The sequence below is a fragment of the Aulonocara stuartgranti genome (genome assembly GCF_965226115.1).
Source record: "Aulonocara stuartgranti genome assembly, chromosome: 7".
Classification (NCBI taxonomy): domain Eukaryota; kingdom Metazoa; phylum Chordata; class Actinopteri; order Cichliformes; family Cichlidae; genus Aulonocara; species Aulonocara stuartgranti.
This window is the reverse complement of record NC_138945.1, coordinates 53,528,637-53,551,731: the sequence shown is the minus strand read 5'-3', so window position 1 is coordinate 53,551,731 and position 23,095 is coordinate 53,528,637. Positions and strand designations below refer to the sequence as shown.

Genomic DNA, 23,095 nt, shown 5'->3' with positions numbered 1-23,095 from the left:
AAACTCCCTCTTGAGATAACTGGCCTGATAAAGTTGACATCCTCTGCCAACTTTCACAGAACAGTTATATTGTACTGTCAGTTTTCCATTCCCAGCCACTGAGGGTTGGAAGTTTTCCACACAAAGTCAGTTTTAATGACAGCTTTGCCAAATTAAACCCATAGTTTCTCTCTCTCTCCCTCTCTTTCAAAGCATGTTGTAAAAACCGAACTCAAATTCCTGCGTTCACAAGACTGATTGCGTTTGTTGCATCTTTGTATCATTCCAAACTGAATATCTTTGGAGGTTTGGTGTATTGGTCAGAAAAAAAACAAGGAATTTAGTGACCTCATCCCTCATCGTGGCTTCTGTGATTGACAGTTCTTCACATGTTTTGTGCATTAGACTTTTCCTCATCTGTTAGTGGTGAATCATGCTGGCAGATTAATAGATAGTGAATGTTTGTTTCAATCCTACGGTCGTGCTTCTCTGTGCTGGCCTCCTTGCTTTCATTTACTGCTGTTGGTGCAGGGTGCAACTCAGTAACTACGCATTAGGCGTATCTTATTTTATAATTTTATAGTATATATTTGTTTTAAAATATGGAACCACTCTTTTGCATCTTGGACTAAACCTTCAAGTCTTGTGAGAACCGTAACTTTGAATTTCAAAATGAACATAATAGTATATCTCAGTGGGTCAAAGGTCAGCATCAACATTATTACAGTGCTACATACGCAGCTAGGCAAACCTCTGATGGGATTTAGCCGAGTTTTTGACTGTTATCTTTTTGAAATCCTAATCCACTTGCAACAGGGATATCAGTTGTAAGATGCTCTTTGGAAAGTGACCCATTCCTTTCATCCCTTGAATTTATCTTCTCCCTTTCGATGTCAGGCCTTTTCCCAGCCATAAATCCAGTCTCTTACAAAATGCTCTAAAAACCATGTAATTGTACATTGCTAACCAAACAGATTCCTTTCTTGATTACTGCTCAGATAGAGGGGCCAGCTGGAAAGTTTCCCTCGTAGATTCTGCCCTGAACACAACAGAGCAGCCAGAAGAAACATTAGTCGGGCGGCACGGTGCAGGGCAGCGGTCAAAGCTACCCACCCCACACTCGAGGGTCAAGGATTCGGTTTGTGCTCCTGTAAATACATCACTGGCAACAGCACACAATTTAAAACTACATAAAGATATCAGCGAAGACCTAAGTAATATAAGCAGATAAATTAAAGGCCCTCAGATGGTTAGGCAAACACAGTCAAGTCTTAATTCTCGTTTATCTAATAAATACCCCGATTTTCCTTTCCATTGTTTTACAAGCAGATTACGCTGTGGGTGTCCTGCACTGTTAGTATGGCTGTATCTCTCACATTCCTTTTTGTCAGACAGACTATCGTCTAGTGTGGTCTAGAAGGTAAACAGGACCCAGGGGGGTCTCTGAGCTCTAGTCTGCATTCGCTCCTCAGTGTCAGAGTCAAGTGTTAGCTAATGGAGCCTGTCAAAATCCCTCTAGCCTAAAACCACCTGCCTTGAGAGGCCTTGTGCGTCGATGTCAACTTGCTATACTACTCACTAGCCCTGGAGCTAGAACCAATACTGTGCTATCACACTTGATTTATACACTAAGTGTGGAGGAATAAATGCTTCAATTAATCTTAATTAAGCCTTAGTAATCCTGACAGAGCTCTCTTAGCTGTGACTTGTGTGACCTTTAAATTGAAAATGCCTATGTTTTCACACGGTCACTTTAATAATAACCCTACAATAAATTAGAGTTGAGGTGCAGCTGTGTGGTTTACAAACAAGGTTGTCTTACCACTCAGGAATCCATATAGCCACTTTGTTAGGTACATCTGTTCAACTGCTTTTTAACGCAAATTAGCGAGTCATATGGCAGGAACTCAATCAGCGCCAAATCACAATAGCAGTAACCTCAAGGTGCTTTATATGATAAGGTAGACCCTACAAGAATACAAAGAAAACAGAGAAAACCAGCAAGCACAAGGAAGAAACCTGCAGCAGAACCAGGCTCAGGGAGGGGGTGGCTATCCTCCGCGGCCGGTTTGGGTGAGGAGAGGAAGACAGGACAAAAGAAATGTTGTGGAAGAGAGCCAGAGTGTACTAATACATAATAAGTAACTCAATGCATATCGACATGTAGTCAAATGGCTTGCTGAAGTACAAACTGAGAATAGGAAGAGAGGTGATTTAAGTGACTTTGAACGTGGCAAGGTTGTTGGTGCTAGATGGGCTGATCTAAGTATTTCAGAAACTGCTGATCTACTGGGATTTTCCTGCACAATCATCTCTAGGGTTTATACAGAATGGTCTGAAACAGAGAAAATATCCAGTGAGCAGCAGTTCTCTGGGTGAAAATGTCTTGTTACTCCCAGAGGAGAATGGCCAGACTGCTTCAAGCTGATAGGGAAGGTAACTCAAAAAACCACTTGTTAAAACCATGGTATGCAGAAGAGCATCTCTAAACACCAACGCATCCAGCCTCGAAGCACACAGATTATAGCAACATAGATTCAGATGGTAGGGTCAGAAATTTGTCACAAAAAAAACATGAAAGCATGGGTACATCCTGCCTCATATGTTGCCAGGTCTTGAGATACAGCTGCATTAATGCAATACACATGGCATCATGGTAAGTGAGTTTACATGTGCGTGGACCATATGTTTATTACCTGGTTAATAAATACATCATGTTTTACTGAGTAACATGTAAAAACATAATTTGTTTGTTTATGTATATTTATGATTATTTCAAATCAGTTTTCATGCCACATTGTCAAATGCCCCTTATTGACCTGTACTTACCTTTACTGTCCACTCTTTCTTATATTTTTCACAATCACTGAGTGTGAAATTCACAGTAACATATTTTCCCTGGAAAATACAGCCCCTGCACCATTAGCTGGCAAACAAACTGTGTTTGTGTCGAGCTGCACATAAACAGTTTTTGTATTTGGTGATAATTGTCACCAAGTACATAAATACCGAGGACTGAAAAGTGAATGAAAAAAAAAAATTCCATTTAGGTTTGCTTATTTTCAGTGCAGCCAGCTAGAGGCAGACGTACTACAACCGCAACTTTATTGACATGTACATAGATTAACATAATCGGGTTGAGAAGGAAAAAAGGGATGCGTGCCATATCGTGACTCAATTGCGTCCTTGGCATCATTGCCATTCTGCAGCACATGAAAAATAAACTTATTTAAAAGCATTTTACGGTGGCCCCGAGAGGCCAAACGGATCGCAACTTAAGAAAACACCAGCAAAAGCACACAAAACACAACGGAAATAGGAAAAACGAAAACAGAAATAGAAAAAACGAAAACAGAAATAGGAAAAACAGAGTTCCTAAAGCACAAGGGAAGTGTTTCTGGGGAGACAATAATCCGACGGACCAGTTGCAGGAACCAAAACATGCTAGGTAAGTGTATTTTAATCTCATGATTTATATAATACTGATGACGGATTTTTAGGCTAATGGTTAGGCTAACACACTTACCTCTCGTCTTTTCTTTCCTCACAAAACTAATAGATCCTCCACATCTTTTAAGTGTCTCCCTGTGCAATTGGTCCGTCGGATTATTGTCTCCCCAGAAACACTTCCCTTGTGCGTTTGGAAATCTGTTTTTTTGTTTTTCCTATTTCCGTTGTGTTTTGTGTGCTTTTGCAGCATTTTTATTATTGCTGGTGTTTTCTTAAGTTGCAGTCTGTTTGGCCTCTCAGGGCCACCATAGCAGGGGCATTTTGTATTTAATTCCCTAGAGTAAATTACACATTAAGTGAAAATGCAAGAATGCTATTCTGAATGATTCAGACCCACTTTGACTCCTGTATTTAATCACCCAATCAACTCAATGCTCTGTGCTACCATGGTCAGACTCAAATGTACTTAAAAACTTGAACAGCCACCAACCTAGAGTGTCTTTTAGGATTACTGAACAAGACAAAACAACATCCACTCATGATGTGATATTATAGTATATAGTATATCAGAAATCTGTTCACTATTTTTATTACAAATTATATCAGTAAGGAAGCTGACTAAATATTCACTGATAATTTATGGGACAGGGGTGGGATTAAATAAGTGTATACTTCTTCCCACTCCCTTTCAACATGTAAATTAATCAGAATGTTTTTTTTGTATGTAATTTGTATAGTATTTTTTTTCTCTCTTATTTCTTTTCTAAATGTACTTGTATATTGTTCACATGTTGAAATAAATTACCAATCAATCAATCAATCAATCAATCAATCAATCAATCAATCAATCACTTGTCACTTAAAATTCCCATACGCTTAATATAATTTAAACAGTATGTTTCTACAAGTTGCTATCATAAATGGTAAACACTTTTTGTTAACATGTTTATTTCTGATTTAAAGTATTTCATTTTAAGTATTAAAAGTATAGAAAAAATGAACGTAGGTCCAGACACTATGACTTCACCCACTGGACTCAGTATTAGCGCCTTGGTTGTCATCATGTTGGGTGGAGGGCTCAGACTGCAACCCCCACCTCCTTCATTGCTGAAGTTGGGGTCTGTCTTGCTCTGAAGCTAACCTCCGGTGGCCATTCAATTATTTATTAGCCACTCCTAGCGTGCACTCCATTTTTCATATTGTTCTGTCAGTTAGAAGCTGTAATTCATAAAATGGGTTGCTAATGTGGTTTTTATGAATGGAACAATAAAAAAAAAAAATGATGTGATTTTCTTGAATGCAGTATAATTTGTTTCTATTTGATGGAAACAGCTAGTGGTCATACGTTTTACTGAATACTGCACCACTGACAGTATAATTTTAAAGGAGCATGCTACCCTGGGTAGATAAAACCACATGATGTCATAGCCTCCTGCATAGCACGCTACACAGTAGGTGTTTCAACCTTTTTCTTCAACGGAAACGCCATCCAGCTTCTCTTCCAGTCATCTTGGATCAGCCAAATATCAAGCTAAGGAAACTTGAAAACACTCCGTTCTTCCCAGATGGTGTGCCTGCTGTTAAATCCACACATGATGTGTGTGTGTGCCCTCAGCTGTACATACAAACAAATATAAAAAGCTCTCATACGCATGCAAATGTAGCTGCAGGCTGGGCTTGTCACGCACACTCAGCTATGGTTATATGCTCATGCATCCATCTACAGGCATAAGTTCCCTTAACAGACGTTATCTTTGGATTCCTGAGTGGTTAGTTAGTCGGCAGGCTTATCTGGCCTCTGAGGCCAACGTCAGAGTGCACATGTAGAGGAAGGAGCACTTTCCCCGTGCACTAGACTAATAACAAGCTCTGCTGGCTTTTCATGCCCAGTGCAGATTATATCAGAGCCAGTGCCTGATGGTTTGGTCTATCTGAGACTCTTTTTGCTCTTACCATTTGGACTATGTGGAGGTTTTCTCCTTTGGGAAGCAGAGTAGAGTGACGCAGGGAAAGTCAAAGCCAGCACACACTGGTCCAAGCACCAGGAAGTGCAGACAGGAAGCGACCTGGGTCTTTGGAAGTCATTAAACCCTTAATCTGATACCACGGGGAATGGACACACTTCAGCAGCTGCCATTCCCTCTCCTGTCGATTTATTATTCAGTTTTTCTAGGGAAGTTTTCAGCTCGTTATTTCATTTTTTTTGCTGCACAACCAGACTGTTTTTGTTTGATTTGATTACAGACGATGGCTCAGATAAATTATTAAATTCGCGAAAGTATTAAATATTTTAAAATCTAACATATCATACAAAGTCAGATAAAAATAATCGCACCACTAATATACTTCCAACAGAGACAAGTGTTAAAATCATTACAGTCAAATATTGACTAAACAGAAACACGTCCTAGATTAGAAAGTCCTAGATTAGAAAGTCCTAGATTATACATTTTTCTTTTCTTTACTCCGTTTTCACCAGAGTTTGGTTGCTCTGTGCACCAGAAATTTAAAACCAATCCTTTTTAAGTCTCTACATGGCTTATGCCCTGTGAACATCAAACTGGTGGGACGACGAGAACAGTGCAGTGCTCAAGTCCAGCAAAAAGGGGGGTGTTTAAATTTTAAACATATGCCATTTTAGTCTTTTAATTATTGAATGCTCACAGTGAGCCATGAATAAGTTGTGCATAATGTACACCCAGAGAAATGTGTCAGCACCGTATAGTCAGAAAGATTTGGCTCACGTCTGTATTCAGCAGTTCTCATTACAAGTGTCTGAAAGAGCGGACAAAAATGAGCAGCGAGAAGATTGTTGTGTGATGGGACTCGTAAGTCAGTTATGACACATGTTTTGCCAACATAAATTTCTTGATCGGAATTCCTCTATTTAAGTGAATTTGACTGTAAATGTATTGAAAAAAATAAATAAATAAAAAGCAACCAAAATTACAGAAGACACAACAGAAAACCCAGATGTCAATTTCCTGAGACAAAGCACTCAATGATTAAAGCAAAATACTTAATGACAGGGTTGCTTCATATTTTGAAAAGAAAACATAATATTTAATCGAGTGTCGAGACTATTAATCATTATCGAGCTCAGGAAATACATAACTATGCAAATGCCCAAATTAAACAAAAGAATAGAAAATAAAAAGAATAGAAACAACATTAAAGTAATAAAATTGAATTTCTAGTGGCACGAATTGAAATAAACAAAGTGTTTAAAAAATTGGTTTCCTTATTTGCATTTCATTGTGCGTTCCCATCTGGAGCGTCAAACTGATTTTAATTCCCAGGCCACATACAGCTGGACAACTTACACCGTTGCATAACAGCCCATAAAACTAAGCACACTCCATTTTTCCCGTTTCTTTTAGTGTAAAAAAGTACATTCTGAATCCGTTCACATTAAACAAACCATTCATTACAAAACAGAAAAGTGCAATTTCGATGGTATCTCTCAGGTTTTCCACAGTCAGTCGGTTTGCTGTCATTAGGAAGAAACGCTTGTGTCATCACTCAAAGAAACACATCAGTACGGCTCCTTGGCTTAACCACCTCCCTTTGGTGTGGTATGGCAGGCTGTGGGTAATATCTTTGTCAATAAGAAGGCTGCAGAAGTGACGACTGACACATCTGGCTCAGATCGTGTCGTGATGACACATGATCCATTTCTAATGACTTGTAAGACAATGCTTTAGGATGGAGAATCTAGTGAAACTGCGACAGGATTTATGCCTTTCAACTACATTTTGGTGTTTACTTTTCTGGCCTTGATGCCCCTGCTTTAGATGCTGGTACTGTATAAAACTCATTTATATTGCACTGGCTATCCAAAGCACACTAAAGAGTGTACTTGCTTATCTATGGAAAAATTTGGCTTTCAATTTTTGTTATTCCTTTTTTATAATTATTACTATTCACAAACCTTTAACTTTATATTTACCTCGACCCTGCGTAGAAAATCTGTATTATCACATTTGGCACTATTACCAGCCTAACAATACCCTGACCGCTCGCTTTTCCTTTAAAGGGTAACACAGATCTGTTGGTGCAGTCTGTGCATCACAGTGTTATAAACACTCCTGACACGGGGTAATGTTCATTGTATCTAGGGGCACACACGCTTTCTGTAAAGAAAAGTGGAGACTGAAAAAAACAGAAACAAGTGAAGCCATATATTAGCACTGGGAATGATAACATTTAAATTTATGCTTTAAAACATGCCGCTTAAGTCTAATCTTTCACGCTGAATTGAAATTTATGTCCTTAATCCGTGGCAACTCTAAGTCATTTGTTAAATAATGTCAGTCAAAACAGTTCCTATTACCAACAAAGCACTACATTTCTAGATTAGTCCAAGCAAAAGCTTTAGCTGAGCTGCTACTAAATTATGACATTATTTGTGTCCATTTCCATGGCAATCGAGTAAACATATTGAGTCAGCGAACATCTGGAGTAGTGCCTTTATGTTAATATAAAGAAAACAAGTGTAGTTTTTGCATTGTCACCAGCACCGGTTTTGGTATTTTGGCTTCTTGAAAGTATCCCTTTGTCCTGTTCTGGGTTTGACAACGCTTAGATATGAATATTGCACAAGTGCATTATTTTTTTTTCTCTTTAAAGGAACATAAAACACTTGTACAAAGGGGTAGAGGTATTCACAATGGGTTTTTTTTCAGCACATCTGGAATTCCAACACTGCTTATTCATTTAAACTCCTTCTGTCAAACATAATGTTTTATGCCACCGATAGATGTTTCTGCTTTTGATCTCTTTCGAAGATAATATATTGTAAGATGAATATAACTCTTGTTTCATGAGGTTAAGAAAATATTGTCCTTTCCACTTTGGTAAAGCCTAACTTACGGCCAGTGATGGGAATAACTAACAACCAACAGCGTTACTTTTTTCAGTAACGAGTAATCTAACTAATTACTATTCCTATCGCTACAACGCCGTTACCGTTACTAACAAGAAAATGCGGTGCGGTCGCGTTACTTTTTTTCAAGAAACAGACAGTTGAAGCTGTGTTCAGCTTACCGCAATTTATATCAGTTGCACGGAAGTAGCTGTCTACGTAAGTAATCTGGGCACTACAGCTTTAAGCAGCTGCGAGCGCTCCCGCGGACGGTAATCACGATCACTTTTTGGCACAACACCTGGAGCAAAGGGGGCAAAACAATCGCATGAGTTCTGCTGTTTGACTGAGGAAGATTAAAGTAGTCGTGGTAAGCCAATCACATGTCCACTTCAAGATGACAAAGCAACAAGGTGATATATACCAGTTTTTAAATTGTGTTGATAGGCCACATACAACCATGATGTAGATGATAAACAATATATATGCAGCGTTTTTTCCTCAATAGTTTCGTATCATCTAACATCTAAGGACAGCGCTAGCAAGCACTTTCTGCTTATGAGCAAAAAATTAAAAAACAAAACAAAAGACGCCCTTTCGTGTTGGTGGAAAAATGTACTATGTGACCAATCAAAAAAATGATATGACAACATGACATTTGGTTGTTTAGGAAGAGGGGGAAGTTTTAGGAGTGATGGCGACAGAGAGAGAGAGAGAGAGAGAGAGCAGAAAAAGAGAGAGAGCAAGTACGTACATATTGAATACAGAACAGCTGAGTGTTATATAAATAGTTTGAAATGGTTATAAAAAAGAGGGTAAAAGGTAAACAGCTGCAAATAACTTTGTTGTTTGCAAAACTTGTGCATATGATTTTAAAATTGACAACTTATATTTGCATTTAAAGTTATGAAATATGACTCAATAAACATGTTTGTGATTATTAAAAAAAACACAGTTTTTCCACTCGGATTTTATGTTTTTTATCTGATTATACATCAATTGTGTTAATACAGTATGTCAAAATGAAAACATAACTGTAAATTCAGAAACGTGAGGTTGTGCTGAAAAGAATGATACCAAACAAGGCAAAGTAAATCGTTTTTAAAGGTTAAATGTAGAGGTAAAATCAAAAGTGGTTAAAAATAGTCAATTATACCCTGGAGCCCAGGGGGTTAAACTTTTTTTTTAAAAGTAATGTAACTTTTCAAGTAATTAATTACTTTTAGAATCTTGTAACTCGGTTACTATTTTGAAGAAGTAACTAGTAACTATAATTAATTACCCTTTCAAAGTAACTTGCCCAACACTGATTAAGGCACACATTGTACTCAACAGATGCTTGTGAGTGGCAAGGATCATGTAAGATTTTTCCCTGTTTACAGTGTTCAGGCTCAACCAAATGACAACTGTAAGCTGTTAGCGCGATTTCTCCTCTTTGTCAGTTTACTTTAGACAGTCTTTCCTCCATTAAATGACGTCAAACGGCCACGGGCTAGACTAAGTAGGGCTTTTTAAAGTCTCTTGTCCGTCTACACGAAAGTCCTCACGCTGATCTTAATGGGGGGGATTTTAAGTCCATCTTTCTCCGCTTATGAGAACAGTGGTGAATACTTTGTATTCTAATTTTAAGAGCTAAAAAACCCCCCTGTTGCTTTAAAAGTCTCTGTTTAGGGTATCAACGATGTAGGTGTTTCCTATAAAATGTTAGATAAATGACAGAACAAAAGTGCAGCGCGAGAGTTTGTAAATGGAGGCCTAAATCTGCCTCCTTCCTCTAGGGAGACCACACACTTTACGGATTACTTCCTCCTCTTCTCTGGTCCAAGAACAGCATAATGTGTGCCGGCGCCATGCTCTGTGATGGCAACCGGGATGAATTGTACAAACAGCGGGGGATACGAGGCAGCTTAAAAGCTTCTGTCCCAAATAAAAGTTACAAAGAACCAGAAAGGGAGAGGGGTTGTGACAATCCTGAGATGAAGAGTGGCTATGTGAGAGGCAAAGCTGATTGGACAGAGATGGGATCAGTCTGCCGTTTCTTCTGCTGCTTCTTCCCTTTCTTGGGGACGGGAAGTTCTGGCTCCCTGACTTCTCACAGCCTCTCCTTCTGTTTAGAAGCCAGTTTGCCTGTCTGCTGTTTTTGGCTGCTTTTTTGAGGACTGTTTGTAAGTCGGCTAACAGCAACCTAAAATCTCATTCTATCCTCTTTATCGCAGGACAAAATCGTGTTTTACAGTAAACTGCTAGACAAGTGATTCAGAAAGAAAACAAAACAAAAAAAAAACTTTTTATGAAGGTCTGCTTAAATTCAGAGGATTTGGCCTGAGGAGAGGAAAGTTGACTTGCATGCTTCACTGAAAGCCCACAGCTGTTTGATGATTCTTAGTGGTGCCCTAAATTGTTCCGTAGGTTTTCGTCCTTGATGATTGTTTGTGTCTGGCATTTGAAAGACCACTTCAGATTCCACTGTGTATGAAGTCCTCCTTACGCAGCTAGACACATTCTCCAATAGCATATTTATGCCCTAGGAGAATAAAGTGTCCAGCCAGCCTAGACAATGTTACTAAAATATTACAGCAAGGAATCTGACCTTCTCTCCTGATATGAATTTTGACCTACACTTAGGTTATACATCTGGTGCTGCAGCATACCAAATACCACTGCTCACTTGTTCCCAGATTTAAACATAAGTTACAGTCATGTGAAAAAGAAAATTTTCACTGGACTCTGTGAACGTGCTGTGAAAAACTAAGTGCACCCTTACTGTTTGTAATCAAGAGGCAGCGGTAGCAGCCAGGTGCTGCTAACGAATGACTTAACTGATTCTAACTGATTAAAAAAGCAGAAGTGTTCATTGTTTGCTGGCCTGGAAATTTCCACGTGTCTGTTAACACAATGCCACAAGTGGACATCCTAGCAAATCGGATGATTTGGCTGGAAAGGAGAAAACGTTTTCTCTCTAAAACATGGCAGTTAAGCTAAGGTTTACAAAGTTGCATCTGAACAAACCACAAGGTTTCTGGCACAATGTCTTTTGGACAGATGAAGTAGAAGTTGAGATGCCTTACTAATGCACAGCACCGCAGTTTGCAAAAACCAAGCACAGCATTTCAGCACAAACACCTCATACCAACTGTCAAGCACGGTGGTGAAAGGATGATGATTTAGGCTTATTTTACAGCCACAGGACCTGGGCACCTTGCAGGCATCGAGTCATCCTTGAACTCCTCTGCTTTCCAAACTATTCTAGAGTCAAGTTGGCGTGAAATTTGGTCATTTATGTATTTATTTATGTGCTTAAATTATCCCAAGCACAGCAGCAAGACTGTAAAAGAAAAGAATCAAGGTGTTGCAATGGCCCAGTCAAAGTTCAAATGTCAACCTGACTGAAATGCTGTGGACATTGAGTGCTTTCATAGACTGCAGAGAATTGTGTGAAAACTTTCACACTTTCACTGTATATATGACAATTTCAGTCCTTGTGTTGTCCTGTGCTAGCTTTCTGTGTTGATACAATTTTCCAGTTTAAAAAAAACTACATATAATTTTGCTAACATTAACATAATAAGCATCATAATAAGGGAACAAGGGGTCAGTATAGTCTCGAAATTACTAATCAGACAAGTAGCTTCATACCAATTTGTAACAGAGCTATATTTGGCCTTACTTTCACTAATCAGAAGCAGCTTTGATTCTTTAAGTTGAGCTACCATTTATAACTAATGAATCTAAGAAATGCGCTCCCGAAAAAAAGGTTGCATTTGGGTCCCGATATGCAAACACTGTTAGTTTGAAAAAAGAAAAACCTGAGTTTTCAAATTGTCCAAAATATATTTTTTGAGCTTGATAGTCATGCTTTTTGACTCCATCCAGTTGCCTTGGAACGAGTTTCATCTGCAGAAGTATCCTGGGATTTTATAATCCTATAAAAGTCCTTGTGATCCTTCAGCTGAAAGTCAACAAAACTGGAACTGCACAGTTTCTCCTGACCGTGGTGTTCCCATGACAGGCGTGTGCTGCAGTTAATAAGAATTTATTTGATTGTTATTTGTGATTATGCTTTTGGAAAAGGCTGCCTGTTGCCACCATGCTTTTTTTCCTGACAGGAAAGTTGCCGTGAAGCACTTTATCCATGACCCCATGTTTCCCTGACAAGTGAATCGAGGCTATGGATCTGTTTCTGGGCCTCAGCTCCAAGTAGCATTCCTCGTGTTTAGGAAAACATGTAAACTGACGTTAAAAAAATAAAAGTGAGCAGTCAGCTCTTTTGGCCTTTCTTGCACGGCCCAGATGCCCATATGAAAGCTGACTTTTGTATGCTGGACAACTCTCACACAAGGTGGATGGCCTGTGTTTTTCCTGGCATGTCTTGAACAAACACAGACCAATTACATTGGGCTGCCTGGTGTGTCAGCCTATGATCTACAGTTGTATTTTGCATTATTTGAACAGGCTTAGGAAGTAGGTTTGCTCTTTGCAGAACAAGAGAGACAGAGATATATAATACAAGTTCATACAGTTTCCCTGGGTTAGCATAAATCCCAGGCACAAACTGATATCTAGTTTCGAAGACAGGCTACATCCTGTGCCAGCAAAGTGCCACATGGTTTAAGCGAGCTACAGTTGCAAAAAGAACTTTGAAAACTTTGATCTGAAATATTCAAAACTCATACATGCAACTTTTCTGAGGCTCCTTAGTATATATGCATTAAAATGCGTGGCTCCTATCCCACTCAAACTGTAGAATTGCATTATTCATCTGAGGCAGTGTTTCAGCGTTCTCTCCGAGGCCGCAGTGCTCCCACCCACACAACCGAGTACCTGTCTTCTAATTCACTTTGGATATTCTTTGCAGTCACACTCCAAACAGTGAGTCTTGTCAGCGCGTGCATGTTCTGACTTTTTGTGCATGATAGAGACACATATGACTATTACACCTAATCATGTCAAAGAATGAACTAGCAATAGCACACTATAAGAATATGTACTGCTTCAATTTTACTTTTGAAGAGTCATGAAAGTATTAGTTAAAAATGAATTACTTCAAATTTGGCAGGAAGGGACAAACTCAGTGGTATAATTGAGGAACCGAAGGGGCGGTTCTTGTCATATTTGGTTTGATCCACTACTAAACTGATGACAATAATTACAGACATCCAATTAAACTGATTTGATTGTGTAGGAGTCATTTGTGAGTAATAGTGGGCAAACTTTTAAGGCTCGTGCAGATTTACCATGTGGGAAGGTGGATGGGTGGCAAAAAACATGTTGAATTGAATTTTTTCTGGCCTGCTGTCTCACTGGTGATGAGACTTCTGGTTTTATCCCTCGTTTCTTTGTATTTTGCTCTTGAGCAAAGTTCTTTTTGGACATTGGCTTGTTTTACAGGTATTTTCAGTGTGTACTCATAATCACTTTACTCGGCCATTTTCAGAAGAATTGTTGTTTGTTTGTTAAGCCACATAATACTTCAAAAAGCATCTAATTCTACCTTGATGAACTAGTGTTGTGTCCACACAAAACAGACAACCGAGGAACGAACGGATTTAAATTTTAGTTTTAGACTCTTTGTTATTATAAAAACCCACAATTTGTTCCCATTTCTTTACATGAATCCATGAAATATGTCAAAAGAGCACATTTTGACACGCATAAAATAGTTTTTTATGTGATAGAGATGATTCCAAAAGTGCTAACTTGGCTTATCTTGGCACATTGTTCAGCATTTGCTTAAAGAAATTTGAGTAAATGGGACAAGTGGAGGACAAATGAACAAGTGGCAGTCCTAAAAGTCCACCTAGAGCAGATTGGCAAAGTCTGAAAAACATGTTCTCAAGAAAAAAAAAGAATCCAGCAAGTACTTCACCCAAGACCTGACCTGAGAGATGCGTCTGACCCTTCAGCTGATCCATATCCGGTCGTTAAGTGATGACGTGACGAATCCTACTTCCGGGCCTAAAGTAGTCTGCGTTTAATATGGCTTTTGTGTTGTTAACATGTTTAATGTTATGTATTTTCTTCTATTTAATCTCAAAAAGCTCCTAAAACAGTCAGTGATCACTGTTGACCTCCCTCGGCTTTTATTACCGCTAATCATTTATTTAAGCTCAGTTTTTAAAACCTTAGGATGTAACTACAGCCCAGCCCATGCAGCAGTATATGAATGACTAACCTCGTATTGTGGATGGATTATCTCAGTTGTTCTCCTGGCTGAAGTTTGGTCCTTTCACAGCATCCTGCCATGCGATTACATTTGTTCCTGACCACCGAGAACACTCACGTTAACTTTTATCGAGTGGAAAAAAAGTTAGCTTGTTTATATTATGCTAACATAGCTGTGTTGCTAGCGGTCACGTAGCACATCATTATATACCAGCTAGCCAAACTTCAGTAACCCTGCAAACGTCACTGCTGTTTAGTTTTTCTGTCTTCATTTATGCTGGAAGTAATAACAGAGCTGTACGTTTTAATTTGTTTCCAAAACCCCGCAGTCAGGACATGCTATATTGTATTTAGATAGAAGCTAGCGAGCTAACTCCCTGCTAACTTCTAACTCTGTTAAATGTCGTAAATTCCGTTTTCATGGATGCCTGGATGTTAAACTCAATTGTTACACCTGGTAGAGCAGAACGCTGATCATTTTATTAAAGATGAAAGACTTTAGACAGTTTTTCAACTCTCAGTAATGCCATAGTGATCATTTGATATATGGACCTGCAGCGGAGTTTAGGCCCAGACACGGCTAGTGACGTCAGACTTAACGACCGGATACTGTTCACTGGATACTCACCTGAAATGGTCTCAGTGGAAGGTTGAGTGTAAAGAAATATTCTCAAGGAAGGTAAACAGGGAGAGAAGGCTGAAGTACGCTTAAGTAAACTGGACTTTAAATCATTGGCAGGAAATCCTACGTGGTGATGAATCCAAATTTGACATCATTATTATGTATAGAAGAGGTCAGTACAGGGCTACAACAGTGTAAAACATGGCCGAGGCTCTGTTATGGTTTGGGGTTGCATATAAGCCAGTCATGTTGGTGGGTCAAAATTGATGTAATTATGAAGGCAGAAAAATACCATCAGATCTGGATCCACTGTGCAGTACCATCTGGAAAGCATCTGATTAGCAACAACTTCCTTTTTCAGCTTGGCAGTGATCCCAAACACACTGTGAATACAATAAAAGCATGCCTGGATAGAAAGAAACACACAATGCAACACTATTAGTTATGGATTGGCGTCCCCAGAGCCTGGATCTCAACATTATTGTTGCAGTGTGGGATCATCTTTACAGAGAACACAAAGACAGCCAACAGAAGAACTTTGAATGTCCTTCAAGAAGCCTCTAGAACTATTCCTGAAGACTGCTTAAAAAAATGACAAGAAAGCTGGCTTAAAGAGCTCAGTTACCAAATATTGACTGTCAAGCTGGTTAGAGTGATACAAACTTTTTGTCTCACATACTGTTTTTCCAGATATTGTTTGCATATGTTTCATTAAATAAGTGCACCTATTTCCCATTTTCCATGCAAAACATGGAAAAATGAGGGGTCACTCAAGACACCTTTGCTTTGTTACTCAGATCCCCCCTTCATTTGCCACATTTGGTTTCAAAGTCAAGGTCCATTTTTTTGGAAAGACATAAAGACCTGGATGGCCGCTAACTTTCTGCTTCTTAATTCAGATAAAACTGAAGTTATTGTACTCGGTCCTGAAAATCTTAGACATATGGTCTCTAACCAGATTCTTACTCTGGATGACATTACCTTGGCCTCCAGTAACGCTGCGAGGAACCTTGGAATCATTTTTGACCAGGACATGTCCTTCAATGCACATATTAAACAAATATGTAAGACTGCTTTCTTCCATTTGCGCAACATCTCTAAAATTAGAAATATCCTGTCTCAGAGTGACGCTGAAAAACTAGTTCATGCATTTATTACTTCCAGGCTGGACTACTGTAATTCATTATTATCAGGATGTCCAAAAAACTCCCTGAAAAGCCTTCAGCTAATCCAAAATGCTGCAGCAAGAGTCCTGACAGGGACTAGAAAGAGAGAGCATATTTCTCCTGTTTTGGCTTCCCTTCATTGGCTTCCTGTTAAATCCAGAATTGAATTCAAAATCCTGCTCCTCACATACAAGGTCTTAAATAATCAGGCCCCATCTTATCTTAATGACCTTGTAGTACCATATCACCCTATTAGAGCACTTCGCTCTGCAGGCCTACTTGTTGTTCCTAGAGTATTTAAAAGTAGAATGGGAGGGAGAGGCTTCAATTTTCAGGCCCCTCTTCTGTGGAACCAGCTTCCAGTTTGGATTTGGGGGACAGACACTATCTCTACTTTCAAGATTAGGCTTAAAACTTTCCTTTTTGCTAAAGCATATAGTTAGGGCTGGACCAGGTGATGCTGAATCCTCCCTTAGTTATGCTGCAATAGACGTAGGCTGCCGGGGATTCCTATGATGCATTGAGTTTTTCCTTTCCAGTCATCTTTCTCACTCACTATGTGTTAATAGACCTCTCTGCATCGGATCATGTCTGTTATTAACCTCTGTCTCTCTTCCACAGCATGTCTTTATCCTGTCTTCCTTCTCTCACCCCAACCGGTCGCAGCAGATGGCCGCCCCTCCCTGAGCCTGGTTCTGCCGGAGGTTTCTTCCTGTTAAAAGGGAGTTTTTCCTTCCCACTGTCGCCAAAGTGCTTGCTCATAGGGGGTCATATGATTGTTGGGTTTTTCTCTGTATCTATGAAGCGTCTTGAGGCGACTTTTGTTGTGATTTGGCGCTATAGTCTGTCGCAGGGCCGGAGAAATACTAAAACTATAAAAAAACAACTTGTCTTGCTATAAATTCAGTGTACTTGAAAGTCAATCTACCAAATCTACATCATGTGTGTGTGTAAATATATTGGTAATAGACATCTGTTTTGGTGTGACATTTCATAACACATCCTTCTAGACACAATATGTTGCAGTCTGTGGAGAGTCAGCAGTATTATTTACAAACAATAAAAAGGTGACTTTGTTGAATGGAATCATTTATTGTAGAATTCAGATTCTAAAACACATTGATAATTAAAGTTTCCCAAAGCCCACGTGAGTTGTCTTGTTTTTGTACGTCCACATTCTTCAAATCACTTCTCAGATTTTCAGACATTTCCTGATAAATAATCTGTCGGCAGACCTGTGACTAATCTCTTACTTATCGCAGATTATTTAGCGATAGAACATTGTTATAAAATTGTATCTTGTGCAATCTGATGGAAATTCGGAATATTGACTTGAAAATTCTGGCCGCTGTCGGTGTCACTGACCTAAACTGATAATAAAGTTTTTGCCCTGATTGTGCAGAAGAATCCGGCACAGACTAATTCCAGTTATGTTACGAACAGGCTCCTCTTTGCAGAGAAAGGATGCTCGCTGATTCCTCGGTTGCTCGTGCTAGAAGGCCCGTGCTCTACAGGCACTCGTGCAACTGTGTGTACGAGTGCCTGACACAAATAAAAGACTGTGTCAGGGGATGCGTGCACGTGCATGACTGTGTATATGATGGCGGTGGCATTTGTGTCTGTGTGTGTTTGTGTGTAGCGATGGGTGCCCACAGCGCCACAGTGGAAACTTGGCCACGAGCCAGCTTTTGCCCATGAGGGCTGGTAAACACACCGTGATGGATCTCGTTCTCTGCACTCAAGTGCCAAACACAATGTAAACTTGCTTCCATCACGCCACTCAGCCACTCTTCTCCTTCTGTTCTTTAGTAGTTCAACACTACATTAGGCTGCATTCGATGTGTAACGTCAAGAAACAGCTTTTTGCATCTCTTTTTAACATTTTTTGACAAAATCAAACAGACATCTGCAATTTGTGTATACTTGAAAGCTATTTACAACACAAATTGCCTGAAGTGAAACCCAAGCGTAGTATATGGCATCAGATCATGTTCATATTGGATTCATGAAGCGCAAAGAGGCTTCTGGGTCAAGTGGTTTACTGGTAAATAAGCTGGCCTTTGGATATTCACACTTCCAGAGTACACATCTTCCTGTAGCAGTCTCACAGGCCGGCGTTGGTCTGAGAAAGGTCACTTGTGAAGACTGCACCCCCATGCAACATCAAAACCAGATGTCTGATGAATTGCTCCTCATAAAAGATTCCTCTTTTACAATGGAGCGTGGCATTGCCAAATACGGTAAGACAGTTAGGTGAGCATTCCCCAGTTGTTAAAATTCCTTTGGGTAATTCAGAATAGTAGCGTTTTGGAGAGACAGTCGCAGGAACGTTTCACAATGAGCTTGCTGTAAGATTCTAGATGTAGTGCGGGATATGCTCCAGGTTTGGAGTGATTTCCTTTCATCTGCCACAAACAGTCTGAAACAGGATGTGATGCTTTTCATTGAAGAATCTATCTGACCATTGACGGGTTTGTGCAAAACAAGGGCAGCTGTTAGCTTTAAATTTTGATAACACAGGTGGTGTCCAAAGCATCCCAACCTGGTGTGCTTCCCTTTACACAATCTATTTTTGCAACCTATCACATAATAAAATCATGTTGCATTTCATTACCACACACAGCGATTTAACGAATGCGTGTATATCCTGTATTCTGGCTGACTTCAGCTCTGCCCTCTTTTGTCTTCCTCTTATCTTCCGTGTTTGAAGAGGGAATGTTTCTGTTCCTATCACCTATGAAATAAACCATTCTGATAAGGCAACATTGTTTCAGCTCTCCCTGAGAAAACTTACCTATGGGTTCTGATAAGCTGAAAAAAAAAGTCCCAAAAAATGTGGAGCCAGCAGCTGCCTGGTGACACGCTGCACTGAAAGGACTGTCTGGCTCTCTGCGAGCGTGTGCTGAGAGGTGATGGACAAGACCCGGCCTCCTCCCTGCTCCTATCACTCCCTGTTAGCGCGTCTTCTCCTCCCCTGCTTCTAACTAATCACAGCTGACAAGGCATACACAGGGCTCTGTAATACGCCATTGGGTGGAAGGAGTTGTGCTGACCTGTCTTAATCAGGGGAGAAGGAGCAGGAGAAGGACGTTGGGCTATAAAAGCGCGACCTCGGCTTAACAGAGACAATGCTCTGTCTTCATGAGAAGACCAGATGTTAAATGTTAAACAGCTTCAGGGTTAAAAGTGTGTGCTTAAGTGTGTGTGTGAATGTGTAAGAGAGAGAGAGGGAGAGGAGGGGGGGTGGGTCAGGGTTGAGAAAGAAAAAAAAATACTAGTCCAACGTGAGGCAACTTCTTTGCACAGCATCAAATATGAGATTACCTGTGCTTGCTTTGGTGGATCTCTGTTTGCATATGGTGCATCCAATTCACGTGATAAGGGTGTAATCCCACGAGATTATAGCAGGCCATGTGAGGAAACACACATATGCACCTCATGAACTGTGAACACCGTGCATTTATACACCCACAGGCTCTCTTGTGCTGAAACATTGATGCAGACCTTTCACTGTGACGTAATACTGTATATCATCACTGACACTTACAGTGGGATGATGGGATAAATATTTCAATGGAAGGGGGGTCGAGCTGGAGGACAACCACAGCACTGTTCCGGGAATTTCGCCGAACTACAGTTCGCATGCAGAGCGCCCCGTTTCTCTCATCAGCATCTGCGCATAGCCTCAATTTAAAATGAATTCATCTCGAGGCAATTTGAAGCTCTGAAGTTTGCTTGGTTCTCCTGAAAAAATAAAATAAAATTTTTGACAAAAAAATAATGTAAGAAAATGATAAATTAAAATAAACTCTTTGTGATGTAACGTGCTTTGAATTTTTGTTCCTAAAGACCCCGTAATTACTCCAAACAGAGAGAAACTCCAGGGAAATATAGGTCGTCCACATTTTTTTTTAATTTTTTTAAATTTTCTATCTTAAAAAAAACGTATACAAATACTCATATGCATGTATATGTTACATGGTGATGTATTAAAAATGTTTTAAAAAAATATATGTGAGGACAACGCCTGCTGGGCTGGCTGAGGAGGATTTGGGGGTTTCACTGCCGCTGCAATATCTTGCTCCCTGTGTGAAGTAGGAACTCGGGGGTGTGAATGAGCTGAGACTAACGGCTGGTTAAAGAGCTGGTGACAAACACGCGAAACGCTGAGCGACAACCTGGCGGACACTCACTCGAGCGGCTTAAATTCCTCAGCGGCTTTTATCCTCGAAAGTAACCGGAGACTCTTACCGTTTGGGGAGAAACCGAAAAGTGTCGAAACAAATGGTTTAAGGCTGAATGTTCGCAGAACGGGACGGATGTTTTGCAAAGACTGCTACTGCTGCTGCTGGTGCTGCTGCACGGGCCGTGGATGTACAAAAGAACGAGAATGACAGCAGACAAAGTCAAAGAGACGGCGCGCCACAAAGGAGGGCAACGCGGGACATGTGTGTGCAAAGAAGCGGTGCCCTAGATCTGTAACACATCTGAGTAATTCTGTCGTCCATGCTTCTTTTATGTTGTTTTGGGGCAGCAGTTCCTCATCCCGCACCTGGAAAAACAAAAGAGTGCATTCCCTGGCAGTACATCTCCATGCGTAAATGGAGAGACGTGTGTGCGTATTCGCCGTGCTCTTTTCCTTTGTGCTTACAATAAATTACGCTTGTTTTGTCACTTGTGTCCTGTCCCATGACCGCACTATCATAGATGCATTATAGACTTCCTCATACTTCATATCTGCCATGAGTGATGGCGATGCCTTCAGAAGCTTGCAGTAACGGTGCGCAGAGTAGCACTTACGAAAGAAGCTTCGGCGCACCGGATCGCAATGGTTATGTGAAAACATGTGTCATTCCACTGTGGCGAGACCGACACTATGAGTCGTGGGTGAGACTGATGTTTACAAAAATATGGAGTTCGCAAAGACTCCGGAGTGCGGTGTGTGTGGGCTCGCTTTCGTTTTTTCTCGCTCTGCTGGTCAAATGTGCAGACTGGAAAGCTGATGCCAGCAGCAGCGCTGACAGCAGACTCTCGCATTCATCGTCTCCCCTTCACTTCGTTTCAGGCTGCGCAGCAGAGCTGTTGCAAACTTGCTGGAGTGTGGTTTCGCCATTGTTCACCCTTGTATGTGCCTTCTTTTGGGTCGGTGTGTACTTAATCCGCTGCGGGGTTCTAATCCAGACCGCCATCTCCCTCCTAACCTTGTGCCACCTGGGCGAAGTAGCGGCGTGGTCTCTTCTGGATGGGACAGATGAGCAGCTGTTTTCATTCACGACAGCGGCCGTTGTTGTGCTCCTCTGCGTGGCCACCGGCGCACTCATGGTAGTACGGTTGAATCAGGGCATATCGGTGATCGTTTTCATCAGCGTAGTCAGGACTATCTCACTCTTCTCTCTGCACAAAGTGCGGGCCACTTGGAGACCATACGTAGCGTACCTGGTTGGAGTGCTGGGCATCCTGCTGGCGAGGTATGCTGACAAGCTCCTTCCCAACCAAGGGAGACACAAGGAGGGCTGCACCCCTGTGACTGAGGCCAGGGAAGAGATCCCTGTATTTAAAAGGCGCAGGAGGTCCAGTTCTGTGATAGCCTCAGACATGGCACACAGTCAGTCCAACAGCAAGTCACATCGCCGGACCTCTCTGCCATGCATCCAAAGAGACCAGGTAAGAAGTTCTTGTCCCCTTGAACTTTTCTCTTTCTGCTTTGTGTCCTATGAATTTTTTTGTTTGTTTTTGTTTTTTTGAGTGGAGCGGAGGAAAGATGGGAACAGTCTGAGCAGTGGCATCAAAACATGGACCACTGGCCCTTTATGGATCTGATCACAAATTTCAATGTTATTTTATTATTATTAGCAGGGATTTTAACAAAGCCAGACAGTGTGCAGGATCCTAATTTGAAAAGGAAAGTCAGGCATGTCACAACAGAATAACATAACAACAGAAAGTCTAATAATATGATAATACAAGTATTATTATAATTATTGTTAAGTAATGTGCTGTTTTTTGTATTTTTTTTTTAACCTTGCAGTGTGGAGATTACAGTTTACTTGGGTGTGCTTTGATCTTTGATCAGATCAAATCATTTTTGACAGATATCTTGTCATATTTTGTGGAGCTAATTGCAGCCACTCTCAGGCACAAATTCAATACTAACAAAGGATTTATTTTTCCTATTTACATCCACACTTAAACTGTTTAGACAAGTTATCATTACAAATACCTTTTTAAAAATCTAAACTGATAATACATCTTAAAAAACATATGAATTAATGCAGATTTTCCTCATTTTTCAAGAAATCGATGCACATTTCAAACCAGTGTAATGTTTTTGGAGTAGAAAAAAAACTTCGGCCTATGGTTTAATGTCAAGCTCACTTTTGTCATTTCAAAAATAAAGTACCAAATGTGAAGTGTTTTTGCTAAATGGAATGCTATTTTTGAGTCCGTGCCTTCGAGTACTGATGAGAAAGGGAAGCTGATCCCTGTCATCCCTAATTTTTTTTTTATCAAATGTTTTCCCCAGATAATGTCTGAGCCACTGCTTTTCTGTCTTGGACTTTAATGTCACTTGTTTCTCACCACTTTACTTGCTTGCTGTACTTAAACCTCTGGAATGTGGTTGCACTGACTTTCAAATTTTTACTGATACTGTTACACATGCATTCCTGCGTTAAAGAAGACAGGTTAGCTTCACTTAAATGAACTCATATCAACTCTTAAAGCCTTTCGAATGCAAAATCAATGAATGGGAAACTGACTTTTAGAGCCATCAAAGCTATCGTTGTGACCTATGAGTGTGGTTAGTGTGGCAGATGAGAGGCTGCACTGTCGGCCACTTGAAAGATGCCTTCA

At 40.3% G+C, this 23,095-nt stretch overlaps 1 protein-coding gene and 1 long non-coding RNA gene across 3 annotated transcripts in view; both read left to right on the top strand.

Annotated features, from left to right (window-relative positions):
• The window catches only part of LOC309709967, a 264,832-nt gene that overhangs the window by 41,217 nt on the left and 200,520 nt on the right, over positions 1 to 23,095 (top strand). The gene's annotated exons all lie outside the window — the stretch shown is intronic.
• Positions 19,644 to 23,095, top strand: part of LOC309709960 (cGMP-inhibited 3',5'-cyclic phosphodiesterase 3A-like) — an 85,946-nt gene continuing 82,494 nt past the window's right edge. The window contains exon 1 of one of the 2 annotated variants that reach the window (XM_082539000.1): positions 19,644 to 21,907. In XM_082539000.1, coding sequence (XP_082395126.1) covers positions 20,993 to 21,907 — 915 coding nt within the window. In that variant the 5' untranslated portion in view covers positions 19,644 to 20,992. The remainder of the gene's footprint in view (positions 21,908 to 23,095) is intronic. The other variant, XM_082538999.1, reaches the window with a different exon arrangement.